Here is a 25,572-nt window from a genome sequence, read left to right as displayed (position 1 = left end):
CACCAACCAAAAACTACTGCGTAGAATTAATTGGAATTTTTCACACACAAGCCTTGCTATATGAGCTCTCAAAGCATATAAAAATTATACGGCTTAAATGTGAAGTTGGGTGCAAAAGAATACAATTAAATCCTCTGTCAGGAAAAAACGAAATGACTTTCCGAACAACCCTATAATTTTGTGGTAGTAGCTCATTGTTCGACGTTAAATCTTCATATCCTGAAATTTCAACTGAATATTTTTCTCTTATAATTGAAAAACTATCAAAACACTAAATTTAGGAGATACCTTATTAAGTCGTCGTACTTTTCTCATTACTTGATATTAAAATTAAATAGCACTTCAATATTTGACTCATTAATGAATAATTTTGTTTCCCGATAGAGTAACAGTATTTTTGTAGACACAATACTAAATACTTATGTATAAAAATTAATTAGGCAATACAAATTTTCTAATCCAAACTATCCTTAGCAACGCTGGACTGATAAAAATTTATAAAAAAATAATTCTTATCTGGAGACGCGTTGAGGAGTTTTACCAGGAAAAATAAAAAAAACACCACAAAAAAGTTTGAAATACATTTCAGCAACTGACACGTGTAACTTGAAAAAACAACGATTTATAATTCAAACGCGCAAAATTATGAGAAAAAAAAGTGCACCTAAAAAAATGCATTGGTCTACTGCTCACAGAAAGTCTCGTTAAAATAAGGATTTGTTTTTATAGTTACCCCCAAATAGAGAATTATGAAGCATTTAACACTACACCAGTTTTAGTTTTTCATATATACAAAAAAAACATAGCACACACGTCAGTTTTCGACCTGTTGCATAATTATTTTGACTGTTCCCAAGTATGAAAAAAAAGTAACAATATCCGTAAACTTTGACAATGCCAAAAGTCTTTGGGTGCAAGTTGAGATAAATAAATATATGCCTTCGTTTTGCAAAAATAGTCCTACAAATTGATCATAAAATTTTCCGAGTATGAAAACTATGAAAGAATGTGCATATGTAGGTTGTGTGCACATAGATGTATTAGTTTAGGGGTGCAGTTTGAGATAATCAAATATATTATCTTGTACACGCGCAAATCAATTTTGGTCTCGTTACATAATACACGCCCGTTATCAGCAGCAATTTGTATATATATACCAACTATTAAAATAATTTTCTCATACTGTCGCTGTTATGTGCCAATAGAAATAATTTCAGTTTGATTAAGAAATTGACAGAATAATACATGATCGTTTCAACTTCAAAATTTTACAAAAACATCAAGTGCATATTCTGCCTTTAATTTTATTACTTACGTAATTAGATTTCCGAACAAGGTATGTATTGAGAATGATTTCAATTACTGTCTCCTTTTTAAGATCAAAAATAGCTTATTCAATTTCACCGGGTCACTAATGAGCTTTCTGTTATGTAATGTTTCAAAAGGTTTAATTTTTAAAACGTACGTACTCTTGAAACAAGTTTGTGTTGTTTTATAATAAAGCTTTTAAGACGTTATAAAGAATATCAAAAAGAAGAGTGTGCTTTCGCCGGAGAATTTGCAAAATAAACACTTCTTCTCAAAGAAGGGAACAATCCTATACTAGAATTATACAGCGAAAGCCTAACTCATTTAGAGTGAACGATATTCGTACATTTCTAATTTTACCATATTTTTTTATAGGTTGCCTGTTTTTATACTGACTGTTGCCGTGATCCAGAAAAAAAAAATGAAGTCGATATTCAAAGTATTAATTGGTTTGGTTGTCGTAGTGGTTGCAGCATCGGAAAACGATGTCAGTGGACCCTCGGGCAGGGCGACATCCTGCATTTTAACGGGAAATTCTTTAGATCAACTTAACGAAATTAAATCCTCATGCAAGAACATCGTCGTGCAAAACCTCCGCGTCCCAGCTGGTAAATCTTTAGATTTAACAGGAATATCGGATACATCGATTACATTTAAAGGAAACATTTCGTTCGGATACGCAGAATGGAAGGGACCGTTGGTTTTGATTAGTGGCAGTAATGTAAATGTAACTGGTGAAAATGGACACGTTTTCGATGGTCAGGGTGCTAGATGGTGGGACAATCTCGGCTCTAACGGCGGTGTTCAGAAACCGAGATTATTCAAACTCCGATATTTGTACCAGGGAGTTGTGAACCATTTAAATTTTCTTAACTCACCACGCCATTGTTTAGCCATCCACAACTGCACAAATATAACCGTAAATGGTGTAGTTATGAATAATAAAGACGGAGATACCCAAGGAGGTCACAACACCGACGCAGTTAACGTGAAAGGTTCCGAAAACGTATTCATTAAGAACACTACTGTATACAATCAGGACGATTGTTTGGCCGTTAGATCCGGAAAAAACATTCATTTTGAACAGGCTTTCTGTTCTGGTGGTCATGGGATGTCGATTGGATCGGTCGGCAACAGGACAAATAATGTTGTTGAAGACGTTCACATCACCGATTCTGTCGTAGTGGATTCAGACAACGGAATTCGAATAAAAACGGTGTATAATGCTACCGGATTAGTTTCCGGTGTTACTTATAACAACATTACCATGAGAAATATAAGCAAGTTTGGAATCTTGATGCGAGGCGATTATTTGAACCAGCCGCGTCCGACCGGTAATCCTAGCAATGGCATTCCAATCCGTAACGTCACCGTAACAAACGTACGTGGCACGGTTCAAACAAAAGGTACCAATGTTTACATTCTGCTTGGCCAGGGTGTTGCNTCAATGATACTTTTTATAAGTATAAAAACCGCACATAAAAACCTACAGTCTACATATTCGCAAGCTGCTTCGCCTTGAAAACTAATTTTATGATTAATTATTTAGATATACAACAGTGTTGCGGAAGATTTTGGATATGATTTCAGATAAGCAAATAAAATTATTGTACGTACGAAAAACACCCTGAATGCTGAACATAAAAAAGAGCACGTCAATTATCAACCTGTAACACAATTATTTAAAATGTTCTAAGGCATGAAAATAATGTAAAAATGTCCATAAATTTGAATGGTGGCGGCAGTTTTTAGATACTTTAAAATAAAATTCGTTTTATCTATTAGAAAGAGCAGTCCTTCATGCATAAGTCGGTGTGTCCAGAAATTCCAGATAATACTCGTGGATGCGCCAAACCGGCCCGCCAAAATGTGACGTTTTTATAATTTACCGAAAGTAGGCGCCACTTTGGGGTACGATTCCGACGTTAATTCGAGCTTAATATCAAATCCGTTTTATTTATCAGAAAGAGCATTCCTTGATGCATAAGACCGTGTGTCCGGAAATTCCAGATTGTATTCCTGTAGGAGCCAAACCGGCCCGCTAAAATGTGACGTTTTTATAATTTACCGAAAGTAGGCGCCACTTTGGGGTACGATTCCAACGTGAATTCGCGTTTATTATAAAATTCTAATATACTCATCATACGTTCAAAAAACGCCCTGAATGCTGAACATAAAAAAGCGCACGTCAATTATCGACCTGTTACACAATTATTCAAAACTTTCCAAGGCATGAGGACAATGTAAAGATGTACATAGATTTAAATGGTGGCGGCAGTTTTTGGATACGGTGTGAGATAAGCTAATAATCTCATCATACGTACAAAAAACTCTCTGAATGCTGAACATAAAAAAGCGTACGTCAATTATCGACCTGTTACACAATTATTCAAAACTTTCCAAGGCATGAGGACAATGTGAAGATGTACATAGATTTAAGTGGTGGCGGCAGTTTTTGGATACGGTGTGAGATAAGCTAATAAACTCATCATACGTACAAAAAACTCTCTGAATGCTGAACATAAAAAAGCGTACGTCAATTATCGACTTGTTACACAATTATTCAAAACGTTCGAAGGCATGATAATAATGTAAAAATGTACGTAGATTTTATCCAATTAAATGATAAATTAATTATCGATAGTGATGCTTATAAATACGAAAGCTCTGCTACTGTTCACTTATAAACAATTAATTCATCATAATTTATTAATGTGATTTTTATATTTTCAGTTGCCGCAATCGCCCAATACAAAAATAAGTAATTAATTTAAGTAAGTACGTAAAACATTCATATTTGTTATTCAAAAATGAAATAATTTCAGCGTCAGTTATTGAAGAGCCTGGAAAACAATTGATCATAATTATGAAGTTATATTTAAAAGTGCTGATTGGATTAGCAGTAGCAGTTGTGACAGTTTTCACGCAAAATAATAATTGCATACTGACGGGAAATTCTATGGGCAATCTCAGCTCTATTCAGCAACAATGCACTGAGATTATAATAGAAAATTTCACATTGCCTGCAAATGAGACTTTATCGTTTAGAAAACTTAGGAACGGTACCACGATATCTTTCAGAGGACTTATAAGCTTCGAATACGTGGAATCGCCTGAAAATCTTATTGTAGTATCAGGGACAAATATTACTGTCATCGGAGAACCTGGACACCTTTTCAATTGCAGGGGCGAAAGGTGGTGGGACGGATTTGGAGTAAACAGTGGCAAACTGAAACCGTTATTTTTTCGTGCGAACAGCTTATCCTATTCGAATATCAGAGGATTGCGCGTTAAAAATACCCCGGCACGGGTCTTCGCTATCCAGAGCTGCCAACATGTCGTGTTTTCAGACATCATAGTAGATAATTCGGACGGGGATGTAAAAGGTGGACATAACACTGACGGGTTTGATTTAAACGAAAATAATAATATAACAATTGAATACAGTCAAATCTTTAATCAAGACGATTGTATGGCGATCAATTCGGGTTCGAATTGCTATTTCTATCACAATCACTGTTCCGGTGGTCACGGTATATCGATTGGATCCATTGGTAATCGTAGATCCAACGTGGTCCAAAACATCCACGTTAAAAATTGCACCGTGGTAAATTCGGAAAATGGAGTTAGAATAAAAACTATTGTTAACGCAACAGGTCAAGTGCTTGACATCACTTACGAAGATATAACATTAGCGAATATTACTAACTATGGTGTACTGGTACGAGGTGACTATCTAAATACAGGCCCAACGGGACATCCTTCAAATGGAGTCGTTATTAGAAATCTAACACTTACCAACGTTCACGGCTGGGTACAAGAAAATGCTGTTAACGTCTTCGTACTTCTTGGAGACGGCGTAGCTTCCAACTGGAAATGGACCAACGTCAATGTAACAGGCGGTCATCATGCGAACGTCAGTTGTAGTGGAGTCCCACCGAATTCGGGAGTAGTCTGCTAATCAAAACCAAAAATTATTTTACACTTACATAAAAGTAGAAAATAAATGTTTTCTAAAAATTTACCATATTCCCAATTACCATCTACGTGTCTGCTGTTTTTATATTTATATGAATTAGGTTTGTAACATTGTAGCTGGTACATAATAAATAAAAAAAGGATAAATAAACATGACGAATTTAGCAACATATTAACCACAATAAATATTTTATATTCAAAAAGTTCTTCAAATGTAATAAGGGATTACTTCACTATGAAGCGTTTGTAAATAAAACGATTGAGGGGTACACGTATGACAGCTTCCAAATCGAGCCCCTATACAGACAGTTCGGCCCTGCATAACATCGTATTAATATTGGCTATGGCGCGCTGATGAGATCTAATATAATTTCCTTTTCAAGAGATGGTGAATCGGAAATATAAGGTAGCAATAAAATGTGCTAGGAGTTGGCGGAAAGGGTAATCATCCTTTAACCCTTTAACGTCACTTGAAACCTTCCGATGACGCTACCGATCTAACCATTATATGCCTCCAATCTACTTTCTACTATTCCTAATAAAAAACATCAAGTTGATATTAAATATGTATATGTTTTCACCATCGCTACCAACTCTAGTTTTAAATTTGTTCGTAATTCTTTTTTGGTAACTCTTTTTCTTACGTTGCAAACCAATTGCAGGGAGAAAATGAAAAAAGAAAATTTATCTGACGACATGCTGTATAGTATCAGGACAAAATCTAAAAAAAACACCATAAAAATTTTCCAAGCAGACACGTGTAGCATGAAAAAAGACAAACGGGAAACGATGGAAAAACAAAAAACACAATACAATTAGAATATGTTTTTCACGAAATACGAAAACAAAGGACACAAAAAAGACGACTTAGCACACTCACAGATAGTCTAATAAATTACGAAGAATTCAGTGATCACAAGGACAATTCAGCCTGNATTTACAATTTATCCCACTATCCCGTTGCTTAAGACATGTCAAAATTGAGATTATTACAAGTAACCTAATAAATTCTACTATTTCTACAGCAAATTCAGTCATTTACAATCGATAATTCTAATTTTTATGTTGTAATAAAAATCTAGTTTTCTCCGTGTGAACATCAACAGTATTTTTGAAAAACACGGTAAGTGGTGTACTTTTCCATTGAGACGACAGACGAGTAACAAAAGTATCATTTAAATTAAACAGTACTGTTAAATGCATACTTAATATGTATAAAAATTAATTAGGTAAAAGCCACAAGGCCACATACACTTAATGAATTTTTATAATACATACGTTTCTATCTTTAAGTAGCCATGCTGCTGTGATAACAATATATGTATAAGAAAAGAAAATTTATCAATTATCGACTTGTTACACAATTATTCAAAACGTTCCAAGGCATGATAATAATGTAAAAATGTACGTAGATTTTATCCATTTAAATGATAAATTAATTATCGATAGTGATGCTTATAAATACGAAAGCTCTGCTACTGTTCACTTATAAACAATTAATTCATCATAATTTATTAATGTGATTTTTATATTTTCAGTTGCCGCAATCGCCCAATACAAAAATAAGTAATNTATATGTATAAGAAAAGAAAATTTATCTGACGACATGCTGTATAGTATCAGGACAAAATCTAAAAAAAACACCATAAAAATTTTCCAAGCAGACACGTGTAGCATGAAAAAAGACAAACGGGAAACGATGGAAAAACAAAAAACACAATACAATTAGAATATGTTTTTCACGAAATACGAAAACAAAGGACACAAAAAAGACGACTTAGCACACTCACAGATAGTCTAATAAATTACGAAGAATTCAGTGATCACAAGGACAATTCAGCGTGATTTTATATAAATCAATGATACTTTTTATAAGTATAAAAACCGCACATAAAAACCTGAAGTTACATGATTCCAGACGTCACAAAAGCATGAACACTATGAAAAAAATATATAAACAATTTCCAGGTGCGGTATAAGATAAACATAAAACAATTTTTTATAAAAACCGGCGAAAAAATTGAACATTAAATAGCCTAGTGTAATTTTCGACCTGTTAAAGAATTATTCTAAACGGTCTAATGCATGACAACTATCTAGAAATATGTAGATTTCAATGGTGCATCAGTCTTTGGGTGTGATTTAAAAAATTTAAAACAAACACTATCTTATTTATAAAAGTCACCAAAAAGTTGAACCTAAAAATGCCCATGTTAGTATACCACCTATACAAACACACTAACGCAACTATATATGCACAAATGTACGCAGATTTCTTGATTGCATTAGTTTATGGGTACGGGGGGACCTGTTACACAATTATTCTAAACGTTACAATGTACGAAAACGATGTAAAAATGTCCGTAGATTCAGTGGCGGCGGCAGTTTTTAGATACGGTTTCACATAAGCGAATAAAATCATCATACGTTCAAAAAGCGCCCTGAATGCTGAACATAAAAAAGCGCACGTCGATTTTAGACCTGTTACACAATTATTCTAAACGTTATAATGTACGAAAACTATGTAAAAACGTCCGTAGATTTCAGTAGTGGCGGAAGTTTTCGGATACGGTGTCAGATAAACTAATAAAATCATCATACGTTCAAAAGCGCTCTGTATGCTGAACATGAAAAAGCGCACGTCGATTTTCGACCTGTAACACAATTATTCTAAACGTTACAATGTACGAAAACTTTGTAAAAATGTCCGTAGATTTCAGTGGTGGCGGCAGTTTTCGGATACGGTGTGAGATAAGCTAATAAAATCATCATACGTTCAAAAGCGCTCTGTATGCTGAACATAAAAAAGCGCACGTAAATTTTCGATCTGTTACGCAATTATTCTAAACGTTACAATATACGAAAACTATGTAAAAATGTCCGTAGATTTCAGTGGTGGCGGCAGTTTTCGATACGGTTTCACATAAGCGAATAATATCATCATACGTTCAAAAAGCGCTCTGTATGCTGAACATAAAAAAGCGCACGTAAATTTTCGACTTGTAACACAATTATTCTAAACGTTATAATGTACGAAAACTATGTGAAAATGTCCGTAGATTTCAGTGGTGGCGGCAGTTTTCGGATACGGTGTGAGATAAGCTAATAAAATCATCATACGTTCAAAAGCGCTCTGTATGCTGAACATAAAAAAGCGCACGTAAATTTTCGACCTGTAACACAATTATTCTAAACGTTACAATGTATGAAAACTATGTAAAAATGCCCGTAGATTTCAGTGGTGGCGGCAGTTTTTGGATACGGTGTGAAATAAATTAATAAAATCATCATACGTTCAAAAAGCGCCCTGAATGCTGAACATAAAAAGCGCACGTAAATTTTCGATCTGTTACGCAATTATTCTAAACGTTACAATGTACGAAAACTATGTAAAAATGTCCGTAGATTTCAGTGGTGGCAGCAGTTTTGGGATACGGTTTCACATAAGCGAATAAAATCATCATACGTTCAAAAAGCGCCCTGAATGCTGAACATAAAAAGCGCACGTCAATTACCGACATGTTATACAATTATTCTAAACGTTACAATGTACGAAAACTATGTAAAAATGTCGGCAGATTTCAGGTACGGTTTGATATATGCCAGTGTAAGTATGTTACATGTAAAAAACACTTGTAACTAAGACTACCTTCTAAGAACGTCCTAAAAGGTAGACATAAAGACGCGCACGTCAATTTTGGACTTGTTACACTATTATTATAAACGTTCTAATGTACGAAAACTTGTATAAATATTAGTAGATTTCGGTGGTTCCATCAGTTTTTAGGTGCGGGTTGATATAAACTGATCTAAGTACATATGCTTTTAAAGTTGCATTTCTAAAATATTATCAAATTTTGTTGGGCGGGCAATGAATTTTGCAGTGGCAGTAGCTCCTTACCTACGCCTGTGACCATGGATCCATAAGCTGTGTAAAATTTATTTATCTCAAAGATAAATTATATATCGATAATGATGTTTATAAATTGACAAGTTCTGCACCTAGGCAATAATTATCAATTAATCCTTCATAATCCGATATTGTGACTTTCATTGTCCTATTTGCGACAGTAATCTGTTTAATTGAAGCATAAGTTTCGGTAGATTTACTAAATACTATTTTCTGATAATAGCTACTAAATTATTTTGTATAATTACTTTTACGAAGAACAGATTCGAAGGTAAGTTCTTTTTTTAATGAACCATCTGTCCATCAATATTCTTCGGTGACGAAATCGTGAAACATTTTTGAAATACAGTTAAAATGTTTCACAGTTTAATCACTGGAGTTCTCTATAAAAATATACGTTAAGATAGATACAGGCCTAGCTGGGGGGTTCCTATAATTAACTGTTTACCGCTTAGCACTTGTACTGAACTATGTCCGCAAAGAGGTTTGTATTTGCTTCACTAAAAAAAGATATAATTTCAGCATCCTTATTTAACATTGCGACAAATAGTTGAATACCAATATGAAGTATTATGTGGCAGTGCTGATTGGGGTAGCAACAGTAATTGTACCAGTTTTCACGCAAGATTTGAACGAGGACGCCGTTAACAACTGCACTTTGACGGGTGGTTCGTTGAACAACCTGAACTCGATACAGCAACGATGCACTTCCATCACAATACAAGACTTGACGGTGCCTGCAGGTCAAACTTTATCGTTAACGGCACTCAAAGCTGGTAGTACAGTAACATTCAACGGACTCATAAGATTTGGATACGCAGAATGGACAGGAGATCTTATTGTAGTTTCAGGGACAAATATTACTATTATCGGAGGGTCTGGGCACCTTTTCGATTGCCATGGTGAAAGATGGTGGGACGGATTAGGTGCAAACAATGGGAAATTAAAACCGACATTGTTTCAAACGAATAACTTATTATATTCGAATGTCAGAGGGTTGCGCATTAAAAATACCCCGGCACGCTGTTTCGCCATTCAATCTTCTCAACATGTTGTGTTTTCGAATATCATAATAGATAATTTGGACGGCAATAGTAACGGCGGGCACAACACCGACGGATTTGATTTGAACGAAAATAATGATATAACGATTCAATACAGTCAAATTGTTAATCAGGACGATTGTTTTGCGATAAATTCGGGTACAAATTGTTATTTCTATCACAATCACTGTTCCGGTGGTCACGGTATATCGATTGGTTCCGTTGGCGACCGCAGAAGCAACGTGGTCCGAAACGTTCACGTTAGAAATTGCACTGTTGTAAATTCAGAAAACGGAATTCGAATAAAAACCATTGCTAACGCAACTGGCCAGGTACTTGACATCACCTACGAGGATGTAACAATGCAAAATATTACTAACTACGGTATAGTAGTACGAGGCGACTACAGAAATAGCGGGCCCACCGGACATCCTACAGGTGGATTCAGTATCAAAAATTTAACGCTTAGTAATATTCAGGGCTGGGTACAAAGAACTGCCATCAACGTAATGGTACTCCTTGCAGGAGGTGTAGCTTCGGAATGGAGATGGACAAGGGTCAATGTAACAGGCAGCAGATTTGCTCATATCAACAACTGTACTGGGGTGCCACCAAATTCCGGAGTTGAATGTTAAACGATACTAAAAATGATTGTTCACTTGTAGAAAACTAGCAAATAAATATTTTGTAACTAATCTTCATGTTTCAAAACACGATACGTATGTATGTGTGACAGTTTCAACAAATCTTCATCATCATCATAAGGTCGTCAGTCCTAAGACTGGTTGGACACGTACCTCCACTCTTTCCTATCCTGAGCTAAACTTCGCATTTCCCTAAAACTAGAACAGCCCACATCCTTAACTATTTGCGAAGAGTAATCCAATCTAGGTCTACCTCTACCCCTCCTAACTCCCGTTTCTGCCTCTAATATGTCTCTGACTAGACCTTCATGCCTGAGAAGGTGTTGTACCAACCTATCTCGCCTATTTTTTATTGACTTCCGTAGAGTCCTCTGTTCTGCTATTCTTTCCAATACCTCTTCATTTCTAACCTTTTCTACCCACGATATCCTCATCATCCGCCTATAACACCACATTTCGAACGCTTCTTACCTTTTCTAAAAAGATTTCAACAGATCTTAGTTGAAAACAAATAAAATGCAGTGTAGTTTCACTCATTTGTTTATTTTGAACACTCGACAATATCGTTCCGACCGAATGAGATATTTCATTAAAAATCAGCAATTGTTATACATTCGAGGTATAAATAAACAATTGTAAAAAAGTCAGAGGGTCTGTATTCGGGTGAATAGTTAGTTGCATACACATACACCTTAAAAATGTGCCAGAAATTTAAATTTAATCGAAGGTCAACAATCTTAATCAAACTATGTTGTTCAGCTACCACAATGCAAAATAATTAAAAATGCATGTAATATCTACCGAGAAACGTAAATACGTTCTGAAAATTAACTAGAATATAAAAACGTGCTTAGTATTAATGTATGCGCATAAGAGATTGCCTGAAAAAATAAATGCATGACTATCATTGTCCATTTATGTCTAAAACAGTGAATTAAGCAAATCGTCCACAATTCTACCTTGCCAATCGTTAGTGCGTTTGTGTTATTGTAAATTAAAGAAAATGAAATCGTTTATAATATATTTGCTGGTTTCACTTTTACAGCAACAAGTTGCCTTAGCTGGTATGTAAATTTCATAAACACGTTTAGCTTTCTATGTGCTTGTTTAAAGAATCTTTAATAACTTTGCGAGCCATTAAAATTTTTGCATACTTCTTGTCTAGCTTATTATAATCCTTAATATGTCATAAAGTATTTCTTGTATGACTGTTTAAAGTTGATTATTCATTAAAAAAAAAAACAGGTGAGTTGTGTGCAAACCTAGTTTCTAAAAAGAACTGGGGAGCTAGAACGCCTTCACAGGTAGACTACGCATTAATTCCAATCAAGTTTGTCATTGTCCATCATACTGTAACAACGGAATGCAATTCGGATGCGTCTTGCAAGGAGACTCTACAATCTATTCAAAATTATCACATGGACGAGCTAGATTATTATGATATCGGTTACAAGTAAGCGAGAAAAATGAAAATTTTATTTATTTCATTATAATCAGCTTATAATGTAGAATATATTTACAATTAGTTTTCTAATCGGTGGAAATGGGAAAGTGTACGAAGGGACAGGTTGGCATAAAGTTGGAGCGCATGCAGTTGGCTATAATTCAAGATCTCTGGGGCTCGCATTCATAGGCGATTTTAGAGGTAGGTTTTTTTTTTACAATACTGTTTTGATAATTGCATCAAAAGGTTCAAGAATATATGCTGAGTTCAGTGTAGGCAGTCACTTTAGGCTTTACAAATTAAGGGTGCACATCAATTTCAGACTACTTATACAATTATTTTGACGACATTAGTAGGCGAAAACACTGTAAAAATATACGTACATTTCGATGGTGATAGCAGTTTCCTTCAGTGTTTTGAGAAAAACTAGTGCAATAACTATACGTACACAAAAACCCTAAAAGCTGAACATAAAAACGCGCACAATTTTCGACCTGTTACACAATTATTATAAATCTTCCAAGTAATGAGAACTATGTAAAAATGTACGTAGATTTTAGTGGTGGAGACAGTTCTTGGATACGGTTTCACTTAAACGAATAAAATCATCATACGTACGAAAAACGCCCTGAATGCTGAACATAAAAAAGCGCACGTCAATTTTCGACCTCTTACAGCATTATTTTAAACGTTCCAAGGCATGAAAACTATGTAAAAATGTACGTAGATTTCAGTGGTGGAGGCAGTTTTTGGATACGGTTTCACTTAAACTAATAAAATCATCATACGTACGAAAAACGCCCTGAATGCTGAACATAAAAAAGCGCACGTCAATTTTCGACCTGTTACACAATTATTTAAAACGTTCCAAGGCATGAAAACTATGTAAAAATGTACGTAGATTTCAGTGGTGGAGGCAGTTTTTGGATACGGTTTCACTTAAACGAATAAAATCATCATACGTACGAAAAACGCTCTGAACACTGAACATAAAAAAGCGCACGTCAATTTTCGAGTTGTTACAGAATTATTTAAAACGTTCCAAGGCATGAAAACTATGTAAAAATGTACGTAGTTTTCAGTGGTGGCGACAGTTTTTTGACACGGTTTCACTTAAACGAATAAAATCATCATACGTACGAGAAACGCCCTGAATGCTGAACATAAAAACGCGCACGTCAATTTTCGACCTGTTACACAATTATTTAACACGTTCAAAGGCATGGTAATATATGTAAAAATGTACGTAGATTTCAGTGGTGGAGGCAGTTTTTGGATACGGTTTCACTTAAACGAATAAAATCATCATACGTACGAAAAATGCTCTGAACACTGAACATAAAAAAGCGCACGTCAATTTTTGAGTTGTTACAGAATTATTTAAAACGTTCCAAGGCATGAAAACTATGTAAAAATGTACGTAGTTTTCAGTGGTGGCGGCAGTTTTTGGACACGGTTTCACTTAAACGAATAAAATCATCATACGTACGAAAAACGCCCTGAATGCTGAACATAAAAACGCGCACGTCAATTTTCGACCTGTTACACAATTATTTAACACGTTCAAAGGCATGGTAATAATGTAAAAATGTACCTAGATTTAAGTGGTGGCGGCAGTTTTTGGATACGGTTTCACATAAGCGAATAAAATCAACATACGTACGAAAAACGCCCTGAACACTGAACATAAAAAAGCGCACGTCAATTTTTGACCTATTACACAATTAGTTAAACGTTCTAAAGCATGAAAACTACGTGCAGGTTAGTCTATACATTCTCAGGGATGAAAGATTTGCAATAGCTTGCAGGAACTCGTATTTACAGATTATTTTAAAGATAGGAATTTTGTTAACAATATAGTGAATTTATGAGTGCAATTTTCAATAATGTTTATATAATCGATTGCTGATTGATGTACGTGAAATTCTAGATAAATTGCCCACTTCTGCTCAGCTGACGACAGCAAAGGATTTCTTAAAATGCGCTGTTGGTTTAGGAGAGCTAAGTGAAGACTACAAGTTACTAGGTGCCAAGCAGGTTATAGCAACAGTCAGCCCAGGGAAAAAACTTTATGAAGAAATCAAGAAATGGGAACATTATACAAATAAAGTTTAAAGTTTAATAATATGCATCGTACGATAAAATATTGCAGTTGTACTTGCCACCATGGATACACAAGCTGTGTAATGTTTACATGTATATATAAGTAGCCAAATTTTGTTAATGGGTAATAATAAAAATAATCAATTGATCCTGAGTATTCTGTTATCGTGGTTTTTATTATATCTTTACTTTCTCAGTAATCCACTTGTAAACATTTTACATTTAATAAAGTAAATGGAAAGATTAGTTTTGGTAGATATCCTTACTAAATCATACTTTCTGACAATCAGTTTAAAGAACTTGGTGAACAATTTTATGATTATTTAGACGAAAAACAGATTCGATGGTAAGATTTATTGTTACATAACTATCTTACGCATATTTATTTAATTGATAAATTGAACGAATACTTTACATTTTACTAGTTGTAGTGAATATCGCGTCGCCTAAAGAAAAAACTAACAATCAATTTAAGTAAGTACAAAGAATATAAATAACTGCAGTCCAAACAATAATTTAGTGTCATTATGTAGTGTTATTTCAAACTGAAGATTGCTTTAGCAGCAGTAATTGTAATTGTAGTTGTAATAATATGTACGAAAAAGTTTCACGCCAAATTCGGGTGAAGATGAATGCACACTGTCGTGCAATTCCCAAAAACAATTTGGAATCTATGCAGCAAGAATGCACTGAGATTATTATAAAAGATCTAACATTTAAAACTTGAACATCTACTGATAAATTCGTTATTAAAAATTTTTACGCTACTTTTCCAAAAAAGAAAATACTACAAACGGCACAGTGAGCGCCATCTGTAGCACGATGCTACATTTTAGGATTACGTATTTTTCAACAAGGTCCACTTGTGTGGATATCTACTTGCTGAAAACGAATCCTGGCGTAGCCAACCTCAACGTGATTGATGAGATCCAAAAAGATCGAAATCGCGATCCGCGTCTGGCAGTTTCGACAGAATACAGACCACTTCGAATTAAATTATTTTATTCTACTTTTCTATGAAATACTGGATAGTAACGCCAATTGATATCACCACTAGTGTCCCTCCAAACTCAGGAGTTGTTTGTTAGTCAATATATGTGTGTATATAGAACCATATACCTATACTGTAGTTTTGAATTACGTGCAAGTTGTCGTGTTGATACGAGCAGTCGAGTGAGAAAAAGATAATAATCTCAATTGTATCTAAAACTTTTGACACGTTTTAGTACATGCTAAACATTTAGTCAAAAAATTGGGACTTCATTTTCGGCAGCTTTCGTAACTTAAATTTTCGGATGCATTAAAAATAAATTTTGAATCTTGTTTTCAAGATTTTGATGCAGTTTCAGATGATTCGAATAAACTGTGAGGTTGGGGGTAGGATTAGAGATGTTAACGGGTAGTAGTTCGTAGTTTAAGAGACCCCTAGTCAAGATCAATCAATATAATTTATTATTTTAAAGAAGCCAAGTACATCCAATTGAAAAAAATCCACGTGTAATGTTTTTTATGTGTTTTTTGCAAGTTTGATACATTTTTGAAAATAGCATTGTTAACAGTTATCTAAACAAATCAGTTTTTAAATATTTTACGTAAACGTTAATCAATAAACACTTATGTGTGAAAGATAAAAATGTCCTTCAGATATATCAATACGTATAGTAAAAGAGCGAGTGAAGTTTGTTCATTTCTAATTTGACTACAACATCCTTTATGGGCTGACGGTTTTTATACTGACTGTTGACGTGTCTCATAAATAATGAAGTTGATATTCAAAATATTAATTGGTTTGAGTGCGGTGGTGATTGAAGCATTGGAAATCACATCCGGGAAAGTATTCAGCCGGCCCACCGGTAGGGCGACATCGTGCAATTTAACGGGAAATTCCATAGACGAACTTAACGCAATCAAATCCTCTTGCAAGAATATCGTCATAGAAAACCTCCGCGTTCCAGCTGGTAAAACTTTAGATTTAACAGGAATATCGGATACATCGATTACATTTAGAGGAAACATTTCGTTCGGATACGCAGAATGGAAGGGGCCGTTGGTTTTGATTAGTGGCAGTAATGTAAATATAACAGGTGAAAGAGGACACGTGTTCGATGGTCAGGGTGCTAGATGGTGGGACACCCTCGGTGGTAATGGTGGCGTTCGAAAACCAAGATTTTTCAAAATCCGATATTTGTACAACGGAGTTGTGAACCATTTACATTTTCTTAATTCACCACGCCATTGTTTCGCCATCCACAACTGCACCAATATAACGGTAAATAATGTAGTTATGAACACGAAAGACGGAGATACCCAAGGAGGTCACAACACCGATGCAATTAACGTGAAAGGTTCCGAAAACGTATTCATCAGCGACACTATTGTATACAATCAAGACGATTGTTTGGCCGTTAGATCCGGAAAAAACATCCATTTCAAAAAAGCTTTCTGTTCTGGTGGTCATGGGATGTCGATTGGATCGGTCGGCAACAGGACAAATAACGTTGTTGAAGACGTTTACATCACCGATTCTATTGTGGTGGACTCCGAGAACGGAGTTAGAATAAAAACGGTAGTCAATGCGACTGGATTAGTTTCCGGTGTTACTTATAACAACATTACCATGAGGAATATAACCGACTTTGGAATTTTGATGCGAGGCGATTATATGAATATGCCGGGTCCTACAGGCACTCCCGGCAATGGCGTTCCAATCCTTAACGTTACCATAACAAACGTACGTGGCACAGTTCAACCGAACGGGACCAATATTTACATTCTGCTTGGCCAGGGTGTTGCCCAGAATTGGTATTGGAACGATATAGACATTTCGGGTGGAACCAGAAGAAGAGTATGTCAAGGAATACCTCCAAATTCCGGTGCTTTTTGTGCATAAGAAAAATTATTTACTTTCAATTGTATCTTCTTCGTATACACATATATATATGTCTAAATTGCGCACTATCCTGTTTGTCATGAAATATGAATAAAATAAATAAATTACCCTACTCTGTACATCATTTAACTATACAACACCTCTGTATATTTCTACATTAATCTTTGATTGACTAATACCGAGCTTCTAAAAGCTATTTAAATATTAGATAAAGGTAATTGATTTTTCAAAATTTGCGATCCTGAAATCCTAAAAACTGATGATAGTAGCTACTATATCCTTTTCTATCACTTTTACAAAGAACAGATTCGACGGTAGCATTTTTTTGTTAAATAACTTTCTGCCCTACATTCTTCGGTGATGAAATTCTGATACATTTTTGAAAAACCAAAATTTTTTCATAATTTTATCAATACAATTCTGTATGTATAAATTCATTAAAGTAGATAAAAGATTAGCTACCAGAAACATATGCAGGGCTCCATTAATGTAACTTTTTCCATTTTATATTGTACAAGTCTAATGAATATAAATCACTTTTTACCTTCTAGTACCTATTTTGAACAACACCACCGTCCAAAACAAAAATTCAGTTCAAGTAAGTACGCAAGAGGTTTAATTGTTTGCTTCACTAAAAAAAGTATAATTTCAGCGCCCTTGTTTTAAATTCCAACAAACAATTCAATACCATTATGAAGTTGTATTTAAAAGTGTTGATTGGATTAGCAGTAGCAGTTGTGACAGTTTTCACGCAAAATAATAACTGCATACTGACGGGAAATTCCTTGGGCAATCTCACCTCTATTCAGCAACAATGCACTGAGATTGTAATAGAAAATTTCACAGTGCCTGCAAATCAGAGTTTATCGTTAAGAAATCTTAGGAATGGTACAACAGTATCTTTCAGAGGACTTATAAGCTTCGGATATGCAGAATCGCTTGGAAATCTTATTGTAGTCTCAGGCACAAATATTACTGTCATAGGAGAACCTGGACACCTTTTCAATTGCAGAGGTGAAAGGTGGTGGGACGGATTTGCGGACAACAACGGCAAATTGAAACCGTTATTCTTTCTGGCAATCAACCTACGGTATTCAAGTGTCAGTGGATTGCGCATTAAAAACACCCCGCAGCGGGTCATCGCTATCCAGTCTTCCCAACAAGTAGTGTTTTCGAACATCACAATAGATAATTTCGAAGGAGATAGAAACGGCGCACATACCACTATCGGATTTGATTTGAACGAATCTAGTGATATAACCATTCAGGGTAGTCAAATTGTTAATCAAGACGATTGTATAGCGATCAATTCAGGTACAAATTCTTACTTTTATGACAATCACTGTCGGGGAGGTCGGGGTATATCGATTGGTCCCCTTGGTAATCGCAGCAGCAACGTGGTCCGAAATGTTCACGTAAGAGGCTGCACTGTTGTAAATTCAGCAGACGGAATTCGAATAAGGACCTTTGCTAACACAACTGGGCAGGTGCTTGACATCACTTACGAGAATATACAATTCCAAAATATTTTTGATTATGGAATAGTAGTACGAGGGGACTTAAGAGGTAACAGGCCCACCGGAAATGCTACAGAAGGATTCACTATTAGAAATTTTACGATTAGTAATGTTCAAGGCTGGGTACGACCAAGTGCCATCAGCGTCTTTGTACTCCTTGCAGAAGGTGTAGCATCCAATTGGAGATGGTCAAGGGTCAATCTGACAGGCACCAGAAATATCAACAGCTGTACTGGAGTCCCACCAAATTCAGGAGTTCAATGTTAAACGATAGTAAAATTTAATATACACTTCAAGAATAACAGTAAATACATATTTTGTAATTAATTCTCATGTTCAAATCGCAATCTATGTATCTTCAATTGAACTTGTTTGAAATCAAATAAAATATAATGTAAAAATATATGCGTCCTGAATGTTGAACATAAAAGAGCGCACGTCAATTTTCGACTTGTTCTACAATTATTTAAAACATTCCAAGGCATGAAAACTATGTAAAAATTAACGTAGATTCTAGTAGTGACGCCAGTTTTTTGGTAGGGTTTCAGATAAGCCAATAAAATCATCATACGTACGAAAAACGCCCTAAAACCAAGACATAAAAACGCGCACGTCAATTTTCGACCTGTTACACAATCATTTAAACCGCTCGAAGGCATGATAGTAATTTAAAAATGTACGTAGATTCCAGTGGTGGCGGCAGTTTTTGGATATGGTTTCAGATAAGCTAATAACATCATCATACGTACGAAAAACGCCCTAAAACCAGGACATAAAAACGCGCACGTCAATTTTCGACCTGTTACACAATTATTTAAAACGTTCCAAGGCATGATATTAATGTAAAAATGAACGTAGATTTCGGTGGTGGCAGCAGTTTTTGGATACGGTTTCAGATAAGCCAATAAAATCATCATACGTACGATATACGCCCTAAAACCAGGACATAAAAACGCGCACGTCAATTTTCGACCTGTTACACAATTATTTAAAACGTTCCAAGGCATGATATTAATGTAAAAATGAACGTAGATTTCGGTGGTGGCAGCAGTTTTTGGATACGGTTTCAGATAAGCCAATAAAATCATCATACGTACGATATACGCCCTAAAACCAGGACATAAAAACGCGCACGTCAATTTTCGACCTGTTACACAATTATTTAAACCGTTCCAAGGCATGATATTAATGTAAAAATGAACGTAGATTTCGGTGGTGGCAGCAGTTTTTGGATACGGTTTCAGATAAGCCAATAAAATCATCATACGTACGATATACGCCCTAAAACCAGGACATAAAAACGCGCACGTCAATTTTCGACCTGTTACACAATTATTTAAACCGTTCCAAGGCATGATATTAATGTAAAAATGAACGTAGATTTCGGTGGTGGCAGCAGTTTTTGGATACGGTTTCAGATAAGCCAATAAAATCATCATACGTACGATATACGCCCTAAAACCAGGACATAAAAACGCGCACGTCAATTTTCGACCTGTTACACAATTATTTAAACCGCTCTAAGGCATGATATTAATGTAAAAATGAACGTAGATTCCAGTGGTGGCGGCAGTTTTTCGATAGGGTTTCAGACCATTCAATAAAATCATCAAACGTACGAAAAACGCCCGAAAAGCAGGACATAAAAACGCGCACGTCAATTTTCGACCTGTTACACAATTATTTAAACCGCCCTAAGGCATGATATTAATGTAAAAATGTACGTAGATTCCAGTGGTGGCGGCAGTTTTTCGATAGGGTTTCAGACCATTCAATAAAATCATCAAACGTACGAAAAACGCCCTAAAACCAGGACATAAAAACGCGCACGTCAATTTTCGACCTGTTACACAATTATTTAAAACGTTCCAAGGCATGATATTAATGTAAAAATGAACGTAGATTTCGGTGGTGGCAGCAGTTTTTGGATACGGTTTCAGATAAGTCAATAAAATCATCATACGTACGATATACGCCCTAAAACCAGGACATAAAAACGCGCACGTCAATTTTCGACCTGTTACACAGTTATTTAAAACGTATCAAGGCATGATAATAAAGTAAAAATGTACGTAGATTCCAGTGGTGGCGGCAGTTTTTGGATACGGTTTCAGATAAGCCATTAAAATCATCATACGTACGAAAAACGCCCTAAAACCAGGACATAAAAGCGCGCACGTCAATTTTCGACCTGTTACACAATTATTTAAACCGCTCTAAGGAATGATATTAATGTAAAAATGAACGTAGATTCCAGTGGTGGCGGCAGTTTTTGGATAGGGTTTCAGACAAGTCAATAAAATCATCAAACGTACGAAAAACGCCCTAAAACCAAAACGCGCACGTCAATTTTCGACCTGTTACACAATTATTTAAACCGCTCTAAGGCATGATAATAATGTAAAAATGGACGTAGATTCCAGTGGTGGCGGCAGTTTTTGGATACGGTTTCAGATAAGCCAATAAAATCATCAAACGTACGAAAAACGCCCGAAAAGCAGGACATAAAAACGCGCACGTCAATTTTCGACCTGTTACACAATTATTTAAACCGCTCTAAGGCATGATATTAACGTATAAATGAACGTAGATTTCAGTGGTGGCGGCAGTTTTTGGATAGGGTTTCAGACAAGTCAATAAAATCATCAAACGTACAAAAAACGCTCGAAAAGCAGGACATAAAAACGCGCACATTAATTTTCGACCTGTTACACAATTATTTAAAACGTATCAAGGCATGGTAATAATGTAAAAATGTACGTAGATTCCAGTGGTGGCGGCAGTTTTTGGATACGGTTTCAGATAAGTCAATAAAATCATCAAACGTACGAAAAACGCCCGAAAAGCAGGACATAAAAACGTGCACGTCAATTATCGACTTATTTCACAGTTATTCTTGACGTTATGAACACGATTTACAAGTGAACGTAAATTTGTGTCGATAAAAGTTTGCTATACTATTATCAACCCTAGTTTTAATCTCGTTTCTAATTTTGCTGTAGCAGTTCATTTGTTTGGAAATTAAACCAACTCCTATACAAAAATTTTCCATTACATAATCTTTCCCTTTGTTCAACAATCAATATCGACTCTAATTTAAGAGAATACCTTAAATGGTTAAGATTTTCTTTCGAAAATTCGGATAAAAATTCTTCTGACGTATATCGGTACTTACAGTAAAATCTTGTTGAGATTACATTAGTATCATGTTTACTGAACCCCCACGTGCAATGGTTTTTTACAGTTTGATACATTTTCGGCGACAGCGCTGTTGACAACAATCTTGATAATACAGTTTTTAATTTGTTATTAATCTTATACAAGAACGTGATTACACCAAATTGACACTTTGACTGTCGGCCGCATGAGGGTACCAGTTAGACAAAACATTTTTTTTTACGTATAGGTAACCATTATTTTCGTCAACGTTACTTAATAAACACTTATGTATGAACGATAAAACAAGAGAAATGCTTATCTTACCCTTAAGATAGGTATATTAATACCGAAAGATAGAGTGAAATTTGTTCACTTCTAGTTTTACCATAACATTGTGACAGTTACCGTCTTCAAATAATTATGGTGCTGGTATTGAAATTATTAATTGGTTTGGGTGTGGTAGCGATTGCAACATCGGAGACAACTTCCTCGGGCAGGGCGACATCGTGCACTTTAACAGGAAATTCTCTAGACCAACTCGCCGAAGTTAAAGCCTCCTGTAACGATATCGTCATAGAAGACCTCCTTGTTCCAGCTGGTAAAAGTTTAGATTTATCCGGTTTATCGGATGCATCGATTACGTTCAAAGGAAACGTTTCTTTTGAATACGCAGAATGGAAGGGCCCGTTGGTTTTGATAGGTGGTACTAATTTGAGTATAAAGGGCGAAGAAGGGCACGTTATCGATGGACAGGGTGCGAAATATTGGGACACCTTCGGTATTCACGCTGGTGTTCAGAAACCGAGACTCTTCAAATTGCGATATTTGTACAACGGAGTTGTGAACAATTTGCACTTCCTCAATTCGCCGCGTCATTGCATGGCCATTAACAACTGCACAAATGTAACCGTAAATAATTTAGTTGTTGATTCGAAAGATGGAGATACCCAAGGAGGTCATAACACCGATGCAATTAACGTGAAAGGCTCCGAGAACATATTCATCAACCACACTACTGTATACAACCAGAACGATTGTATCTCCGTCAGATCCGGAAAAAATGTTCATTTTACAGACGGTTACTGTTACGGTGGTCATGGGTTGTCGATAGGATCGATCGGTAACAGGACAAATAACGTTGTCGAAGACGTTTATTTCACCGATTCCATCGTCGTGAATTCAGAGAATGGAGTTAGAATAAAAACGGTGGTCAATGCGACGGGATTAGTTTCCGGTATTACTTATAACAACATTACCATGAGCAATATAACTACATTTGGAATTTTGGTACGAGGCGATTATGTAGGCAATCCAGGACCCACAGGCACTCCTTCCAATGGCATTCCAATCCGTAACCTTACAATAACAAATGTGCGTGGTACAGTTCAACCGCAAGCCACCAATATTTACGTTCTCCTTGGCCAGGGTGTTGCCCAGAATTGGTATTGGAACAATATAAACGTTACAGGAGGAACAAACAACTTAACATGTCAAGGAATACCTCCAAATTCCGGCGTTTTTTGTGCATAATGAAAATTCTTTATTTTTAGATCAACTTTCTTGTATGTCTACTACTATTACTATAAACCATGTAATGTGTTATAAAATATGAATAAAATTAATGAAATTATTCCAGTCTATACAATCTTTTAAATATACAACACCTAGTGATTCCAACCCGAACAAGTAACAACAAATTATTTTTTGCTGTCCTTTTATTTTAAAGTTTGCTTTGAATATTTTGTTTACGTCAATTTTTGATTGATTAACACGAGCTTCTAAAAGCTGTTTAAACGCAACGTAAAGGTAATTGTTATTTTTCAAAATTTGCGACCTCTTTTTCGTTGGAAGAAACAGAGAATAGGAACCGAGTATTTTATCAATTTTGTAAGTACATTAATTACCAAAGAACCAAACAGTTTCGAACGTTAATTAGAAGCAAGGATGCTGGAGATCAAGCAGAATTTTAACTCTTTTAACAGCAGCGTATCGAACAAATCGATGGGAGAATTAAATGAATTTTCTCAGAGTTTTGGAACATTACGTAAATATTTTAATCCAGCGGTCTACGTTGAAACACCTTTAGTATCAGTAAATCAAATGAGAAAGTCCAGTTCTTCAAATTTACGAATAAACGAAAATACACGAAAAATTATTAAAATCAAAAAGTGCGTTTGTTTCACGGATCCAGAGAATTGTACTCATTCTTTAACGTCAATGAATTCGCTGACTAATCTGCAGGCTTGTAAAGACTTATGTGGAACTCACGGTCAGCCACGTCCCACAATTAAATTTTCACCCTCAAGTTCTACCATTGATGACGATAAACAATCCTATACAGTGGATCAAGTAATAACAGATAAGGATAAAGCACAAGAACACCAAGGGAGCGAAAACGAGAGTTTTTCATTTGAATTTGAAGCGATGGAACGATCAAATCCGAACGATTTATCAACGCCATATGAAGACGATAAAGTCAAACAAGAGGCTTTTCGACGGTGGCTCATCAAAAAGGAAGAAGAGAAGAAAAGGAAGAAAAACGAAGAAGCTAGCATGAAGGATCTAAAAGAAGAGGAAAAAAAACAACATTTAGAGAAGGAAAGGGAGAACTTCGCTAGATGGCTATCGAACAAAAAGCAAGAGGAAGAAAGAAAAAAGATGGAAGAAGAGAAAAAGAAAAAGGACGAGATGGAAAAGATGGAAGTGAAGAAGTTTCGGACAACGGAATGCGATCTCAGGTACAAATTGTGGCTGAAAAAGAAAGAACAGGCAGAGCTTGGTAATTATTTCGTATTTTTAAGTAGCTACGTATGTAATAAATATAAAGAATTTCGAATTCCTAAAGATCGAAAAATCAAGGAACAGATGAAAATAATGAAAATAACCGAAGAAAAAGAAAGAAAAAAGGCCCTCAATGAAAAGGCATATCAAGACTGGCTGAGAAGATCAAAAAATAAACCTAAACCGTTACCACTCAATCAAGGATTAGAAAGTAACAGAGTTTGCTCATTTTTTCTGCACTTTGATAAACGTTCTTGTCTTTGCAGGTTTAAAATCATCCCTCTCGGTGACATATATAAATCCAACTCCATGGAATCCCAATATTCCTCAAAATTGCAAACCTATTTCCAAATAACAATCTAACAAACTATCTAATCTACTATATCGAATGCATATTTTCAAAATGTATTTCTTTTAATGTATACTATTCATTAAATAATGAATCGCCAAAATATAATAAACATTACCAAACAATCAATTCTTTTTTTATATATTTTATAATTTTCCTAACGTGTTCTTTTTTTTTTTAATACATCTAGAGAGTAGAATCATTGAATGTTTTCTGAAATAAATAATGACATGGTACATACTTAAATTAAGATTAAGAGAGAGATTAACAAACTTGTTTTTTTTTTAATAAAACTTTGTTTTTGTGTTTAGCATAACAAAGTGTAATTGCCTTTCGATACAGGCGTACACCTACGTGTTGTACGTTGTAAATTACCTAATGAAAGCTGTAAATGTTCCACTTTTACCAAATCAATAAAGGATGCTAAATTATTTAAAAAGCATTAT

At 35.3% G+C, this 25,572-nt stretch overlaps 8 protein-coding genes across 8 annotated transcripts; all 8 read left to right on the top strand.

Moving 5' to 3' along the window:
- Positions 1–1,175: 1,175 nt before the first annotated feature.
- LOC108739893 (polygalacturonase-like) lies at positions 1,176–2,758 on the top strand (the record flags this gene model as incomplete). Its single annotated transcript, XM_025978728.1, has 2 exons — positions 1,176–1,336; positions 1,684–2,758. A coding segment is annotated over exon 2 (1,029 nt), but the record flags the coding sequence as incomplete, so codon positions are not given.
- Positions 2,759–4,028: 1,270 nt separating this feature from the next.
- On the top strand, positions 4,029–5,439 carry LOC112905732 (polygalacturonase-like). Its single transcript, XM_025978756.1, has 2 exons — positions 4,029–4,082; positions 4,134–5,439. Exon 2 carries the CDS (start codon positions 4,175–4,177, stop codon positions 5,267–5,269), a length of 1,095 nt encoding a protein of 364 aa, XP_025834541.1. The 5' UTR covers positions 4,029–4,082; positions 4,134–4,174; the 3' UTR covers positions 5,270–5,439.
- Positions 5,440–9,295: 3,856 nt separating this feature from the next.
- On the top strand, positions 9,296–10,934 carry LOC108739924 (polygalacturonase-like). The gene is made up of 2 exons (XM_018474051.2): positions 9,296–9,467; positions 9,719–10,934. The coding sequence occupies exon 2, from the start codon at positions 9,759–9,761 to the stop codon at positions 10,872–10,874; it is 1,116 nt and encodes a 371-aa protein (XP_018329553.1). The 5' UTR covers positions 9,296–9,467; positions 9,719–9,758; the 3' UTR covers positions 10,875–10,934.
- Positions 10,935–11,782: 848 nt separating this feature from the next.
- LOC108739928 (peptidoglycan-recognition protein 1-like) lies at positions 11,783–14,579 on the top strand. Its single transcript, XM_018474056.2, has 4 exons — positions 11,783–11,947; positions 12,129–12,336; positions 12,410–12,528; positions 14,258–14,579. Exons 1-4 carry the CDS (start codon positions 11,887–11,889, stop codon positions 14,440–14,442), a joined length of 573 nt encoding a protein of 190 aa, XP_018329558.1. The 5' UTR covers positions 11,783–11,886; the 3' UTR covers positions 14,443–14,579.
- A 114-nt stretch (positions 14,580–14,693) lies between these two features.
- On the top strand, positions 14,694–19,240 carry LOC108739926 (polygalacturonase-like). The gene is made up of 3 exons (XM_018474053.2): positions 14,694–14,776; positions 17,872–17,918; positions 17,973–19,240. The coding sequence occupies exon 3, from the start codon at positions 18,013–18,015 to the stop codon at positions 19,102–19,104; it is 1,092 nt and encodes a 363-aa protein (XP_018329555.1). The 5' UTR covers positions 14,694–14,776; positions 17,872–17,918; positions 17,973–18,012; the 3' UTR covers positions 19,105–19,240.
- Positions 16,108–17,435, top strand: LOC108739923 (endopolygalacturonase I-like). Its single transcript, XM_018474050.2, has one exon. The coding sequence runs from the start codon at positions 16,190–16,192 to the stop codon at positions 17,318–17,320; it is 1,131 nt and encodes a 376-aa protein (XP_018329552.1). The 5' UTR covers positions 16,108–16,189; the 3' UTR covers positions 17,321–17,435.
- A 3,118-nt stretch (positions 19,241–22,358) lies between the features above and the next one.
- LOC108739925 (polygalacturonase-like) lies at positions 22,359–23,626 on the top strand. Its single transcript, XM_018474052.2, has one exon. The coding sequence runs from the start codon at positions 22,417–22,419 to the stop codon at positions 23,524–23,526; it is 1,110 nt and encodes a 369-aa protein (XP_018329554.1). The 5' UTR covers positions 22,359–22,416; the 3' UTR covers positions 23,527–23,626.
- Positions 23,627–23,697: 71 nt separating this feature from the next.
- LOC108739927 (protein MNN4-like) lies at positions 23,698–25,243 on the top strand. Its single transcript, XM_018474055.2, has 3 exons — positions 23,698–24,775; positions 24,842–24,988; positions 25,044–25,243. Exons 1-3 carry the CDS (start codon positions 23,941–23,943, stop codon positions 25,130–25,132), a joined length of 1,071 nt encoding a protein of 356 aa, XP_018329557.1. The 5' UTR covers positions 23,698–23,940; the 3' UTR covers positions 25,133–25,243.
- Positions 25,244–25,572: the final 329 nt, after the last annotated feature.

This window comes from Agrilus planipennis, unplaced genomic scaffold (assembly GCF_000699045.2).
Source record: "Agrilus planipennis isolate EAB-ADULT unplaced genomic scaffold, Apla_2.0 scaffold7, whole genome shotgun sequence".
NCBI classification, from domain to species: Eukaryota; Metazoa; Arthropoda; class Insecta; order Coleoptera; family Buprestidae; genus Agrilus; species Agrilus planipennis.
This window is presented reverse-complemented; position numbering and strand designations above follow the sequence as displayed.

Excerpts from the sequence above, each read along its gene's own strand:
- LOC108739923 (XM_018474050.2), top strand. The coding sequence starts at position 16,190 with ATGAAGTTGATATTCAAAATATTAATTGGTTTGAGTGCGGTGGTGATT.
- LOC112905732 (XM_025978756.1), top strand. The coding sequence starts at position 4,175 with ATGAAGTTATATTTAAAAGTGCTGATTGGATTAGCAGTAGCAGTTGTG.
- LOC108739927 (XM_018474055.2), top strand. The coding sequence starts at position 23,941 with ATGCTGGAGATCAAGCAGAATTTTAACTCTTTTAACAGCAGCGTATCG. Across the intron at positions 24,776-24,841 it reads GAAAGAACAGGCAGAGCTTG|ATCGAAAAATCAAGGAACAG; the intron begins GTAATTATTTCG and ends GAATTCCTAAAG. Across the intron at positions 24,989-25,043 it reads ACTCAATCAAGGATTAGAAA|GTTTAAAATCATCCCTCTCG; the intron begins GTAACAGAGTTT and ends TTGTCTTTGCAG.
- LOC108739926 (XM_018474053.2), top strand. The coding sequence starts at position 18,013 with ATGAAGTTGTATTTAAAAGTGTTGATTGGATTAGCAGTAGCAGTTGTG.
- LOC108739924 (XM_018474051.2), top strand. The coding sequence starts at position 9,759 with ATGAAGTATTATGTGGCAGTGCTGATTGGGGTAGCAACAGTAATTGTA.
- LOC108739925 (XM_018474052.2), top strand. The coding sequence starts at position 22,417 with ATGGTGCTGGTATTGAAATTATTAATTGGTTTGGGTGTGGTAGCGATT.
- LOC108739928 (XM_018474056.2), top strand. The coding sequence starts at position 11,887 with ATGAAATCGTTTATAATATATTTGCTGGTTTCACTTTTACAGCAACAA. Across the intron at positions 12,337-12,409 it reads TATTATGATATCGGTTACAA|TTTTCTAATCGGTGGAAATG; the intron begins GTAAGCGAGAAA and ends ATTTACAATTAG. Across the intron at positions 12,529-14,257 it reads ATTCATAGGCGATTTTAGAG|ATAAATTGCCCACTTCTGCT; the intron begins GTAGGTTTTTTT and ends GTGAAATTCTAG.